A 4,501-nucleotide genomic window follows, 5' to 3' on the forward strand; every position below is an offset into this window, starting at 1 on the left:
ATATATATATATATATATAGGGTAATTTATATGTGGGGTAGATGGGGTGTATAGGCAGTATCTGTATGTTATAATGCATGCATATTTACATTCTTTTTAATATTTTATTTATTTATTTTATTTATTTATTTATTTATTTAATTTATTTATCTATTCTATTTATTTATTTATTTATTTATTTATTTATTTATTTATATATTTATAGATGTAATTGAGGGTGTAATACCTGTAAAGTATGATAGAGAATTTACTCCTCATGTATATTATTTGTTTAATTTAATTATTTAATTAATTTAATTAATTAATTAATTAATTTATTTATTTATTTATTTATTTATTTATTTATTTATTTATTTATTTATTTATTTATTTATAGGAGTAATTGAGGGTGTAGTACCTGTAAAGTATGATAGAGAATTTACTCCTCATGTGATGAGACAACCAACTAAATTACCTGATCAAAATACAAGTATGCATGCAACAAAAAAAAGCCCCAAATATAATTATGCATGCATGCATCTAATGCATGTATAAGTATGTGTATATGTGTGTCTACCTGCCTGCCTGCCTGCCTGCATGCATGCATGTGTATACAGGGACATTTCATGCTCATGGCGGGGGATTAATATCTAGGGAAGATGTAACAACAACAGAGACAACAGAGAGACCTATTCGTTTCCCTAGGAAAACTTATCTTGTTGTTTGTCGTAATCAGGCAGGATCCGCTAGGGCTAGAGTTACCTTCCAAGTAAGCAACAGCAGCAGCAGCAGCAGCAGCAGCAGCAGCAAGTGCAACAGCAGCAGCAGCAGCAGCAGCAGCAGCAGCAAGTGCAACAGCAGCAGCAGCAGCAGCAGCAAATCCAGCAACAAAAGCAACATATATAATATATGCAACAGCAGAAGCAACATATTCAATGACAATAGTACCACCAACAACAGCAACAGCTACAGTACTACTGCTAGTGCAGCAGCAACAGCAGCAACAGCAGCAGCAGCAGCAGCAGCAGAGTGTTGTGTGTGTCTCCTTGTGTCTCCTTGTGCTGCAGATACAGCCGAAGGCACCAGCAACTCGCGCACATCCAAAGAAAGAAGAAGAAGGAAGAAGAGACATAAGAAAGAGACAAACATTTAAGCTAGTAGAGAGGGAATAAATAAATAAATATAAATATAAATAAATAAATATAAATAAATAAATATAAATAAATAAATATAAATATAATAAATGTAATAACTTTTGTTAAGGAGACAAAAGGAGACAAAAGAGACAAAAAAAAATAATTTTGTCTCCTTTTGTTTGCCCTTTTGTTTATTATATAAGGGAATAATTACCGCCATTGGCTAGCTACTTAGCTAGCTGGCTAGCCAGTTAGCTAGCCAGCTAGCTAGCTGCCATCCAGTACTGTCTACTGGGACAGCTAGCTCGCCTCTAGCTGTCCCCCAGCTAGCTAAACAGCTAGCCATCTAGCTAGCTACCTAACTAGCCAGCTAGCCAGCTATAGGGGGGCTGGCCGTTGGCTAGCTAGCTAGCTAGCTAGCTAGGGCTAAGACTGTAAGCTAGCTATAACAGCAGCATACACTACTGCAGCCCCAACAGCAACGCATGCATTGCTGCATGCATTACAGTTGGGGCCCCACAATTAATTAATATTAAGACTTTTGCTGCTTTTGTTTCTTTTTCTTTCCTTTTTGTTGGCTATTTCTTTCTTTTCTTCTTCTTTGCATGCATTTTTTTCTTATAGGTAACCACACAGAATAGCATAAACCCTTTCTTCCCTTTTATTCCCTTTTTTGCCATAAACTGCCATAATAGCAATGGTCTAGGGTTTAGGGTTTAGGGCTTGCAAGCTAGGGTTTAGGGTTTGCGGGCTAGGTAGGGTTTATAGTTTGCGGGCTCGGTAGAGTTTAGGGTTTGCGGGCTAGGGTTTAGAGCTCGCGGGCTAGGGTTTAGGGTTTGCTTGCTCAATAGGGTTTAGAGATCTCGCGAGCTAGGGTTTAGGGTTTATGATCTATTTTTGTTGAGGGGTGCATATATCATTATACAATGTTATAAAACCCTAATTAATTAATATAAATAAAATAAAGAACTTTTGCAGTGTATTTACAAGAAAATTATTTCTTGTTGTATAGGTCGTCATAGTTCGAGTGTATAGGCAGCTCAGCGGTGTATTTATCTATGATCATCAATGATGATTACGGTAAATGACGGGTTATTGACGACTAAATTGTTTGTTTTTTTAATTTTAATTAAATAATATTATTTAATTGTTATTTATTATGTCAATAACGAGGAAAAAAGGGAAAAAGAGGAAGATTTAGACACAAATAGCTGTTGAGTACAGATCCCCCTTCCTCCCGATGGTCCTATAGATCCTTCTATAAGAACAATCAATAAATAAGTTAATAGTCTCCCTATATATTATTTATTTATTATTTATTTATATTTAAATAAATAATTTAATTAAAAAGAATAAATTTAAATGGTATTTAATGCCCTTTTTGCCGGTGCATCACGCCGTGGATTTCAGGTGTATCTGCAGCTGTCCATTGGCAGTTCAGCTGTATATGCAGGTACATAGCTTTCTTTCCTTTCTTTTTCTTGTTATTTATTGACATATTTATAATTATATTAACTCATTTAACTCATTTTTATTGCTTATTCTTTTTTTACTCCCTCCCCTTCTCCTGTGTGCGCAGCGCAGCTACAGGGGCTGTGGGACAGCTAGATCTGTGGGGCCTACGCCCTAAGGGGATCCTCCATCGCTCCCCGATCCGGGATCGTCTTTGTAGGGTCGATCCCCGCCTCCTGCATGGATTTTTTGTCTCCTATCTAGAACGCCCTTCACTGTATATACTGCAGCAGCTGCAGCAGCTGCAGCAGCAGCAGCAGCAGCAGCAGCACGACTCTAGGGGTCTAAACAGCAGCAGCAGAAGGCGGCATAAGTCATGACAATTCCTTACTGTCTATAAGAAGAAGAAATAATTTATTTTTATTGTTTGCTGCTTGCTGCAGCTGTCTCCTTTGTCTCCTCCTTGCGGTGTATAGACAGCTCACCGCTACGGTGGCATCGTACCAGCAATATACCTCTTATATACACACAACGAGCAGCAGCAGCAGCAACAGCAGCAGCAGCAGCAATAGCTGCATAAACCTGAATAACCATGGAATCCCTACGTATATTTCTTCTTGTTGCTGCTGCTGCATCCGTTTGCATGCAGCAGCTGCCTGCAGCAGAATGTTTAAGTCGGGTGTCTCGTGAGTCAGCTATACAGTCTGTAGATCATTTTGCTGCTGCTGCTGCTCCTCCTGCTGCTGCTGATGCTGCTGCTCTTGCTGCTGCAGCAGAAGAAGCAGATGTCTCCAAAAGACAGAAAACACACAGGAAGAAGATAACATTCAGCAGCAACAGCAGCAGCAGCAGCAGCTCGTTGCTGCAGCAGCAGCAGGGTATAACAGCTGCAGCAGCAGCAGCAGCAACAGCAGCAGCATTACCAACAAACCCTGAAGGAAAGGAGAAGAAAAAAGATCCTTTCTTATTCTTTGATGATGATGATGATGAGGAGGAGGAGGAAGAAGAAGAAGAAGAAAAAGAGGAAGAAAAAGAAGAAGAAAAAGAAGAAGAAGAAAAAGAAGAAGAAGAAAAAGAAGAAGAAGAAAAAGAAGAGGAAGAAGAAGAGGAAGAAGAAGGAGACAAAGAAAAGGAGACAGAAGATAATGATGAAGATCTAGATGACGATGTTTTCTTCAAACTTAAATTCAGCAGCAGCAGCAGCAGCAGCAGCGACGACAGCAGCAGCAGCAGCAGCAGCAGCAGCAGTTCAGCAAGCAAGGGCAGTCACGATAAATTAGCAAAAAAAAGAGAAGAAGCAGCAAAAAGATTAAAAGATGTAGGTGCCTATACACCCCAATATAAAAAGGAGACACCTAAGGAGACACTTGGAGACAGTTGCCTAGTAGTACAATGCTAAATAAATAAATAAATAAATAAATAAATAAATAAATAAATAAATAAATAAATATAAACACTAAGTAGTTAAGAAAACTCAAGAAAAAAATAAACAAATAAATAAAACAAAACTACAAAATGAATAAGTAAACCCTAAACCCTAAACCCTAAACCCTAAACCCTAAACCCTAATGTTATAAAAAAGTGTCTCCTTTTTCTATTTGCTGTTACCTTCTGTTAGCCGCCCCGAAATGCCATCCATTGACTCATTGGGAGAAGACGATTGTAAACCCTAAACCCTAAACCCTAAACCCTAAACCCTAATTCTCCCGCTAAACCCTAAACCCTAAATCCTAAGCCCTAATTTTCTCTAGACCCTAATTCTGCCTCTAAGTCCTAATTCTGCACTGTAAACCCTAATTATTCACTGTAAACCCTAATATATATGTTGGGGCTTTTTTATGCATGCATGAATGTATGTATGCATGCAGCCTGGTATAGAAAGAAGAAAGAGTATAATATAGATGATGATTCAATGAAGAGAATCCCTTTCTCTA

General features: G+C 38.1%; 1 protein-coding gene across 1 annotated transcript; it reads left to right on the top strand.

The window, feature by feature from the left end:
* Positions 1–3,159: 3,159 nt before the first annotated feature.
* Positions 3,160–3,966, top strand: EMWEY_00056690 (hypothetical protein; the record flags this gene model as incomplete). The annotated part of the gene is made up of 1 exon (XM_013480476.1): positions 3,160–3,966. The coding sequence occupies one exon, from the start codon at positions 3,160–3,162 to the stop codon at positions 3,964–3,966; it is 807 nt and encodes a 268-aa protein (XP_013335930.1).
* Positions 3,967–4,501: the final 535 nt, after the last annotated feature.

Source organism: Eimeria maxima, genomic scaffold (genome assembly GCF_000499605.1).
Source record: "Eimeria maxima Weybridge genomic scaffold, Emw_scaff1976, whole genome shotgun sequence".
Taxonomy (NCBI): domain Eukaryota; phylum Apicomplexa; class Conoidasida; order Eucoccidiorida; family Eimeriidae; genus Eimeria; species Eimeria maxima.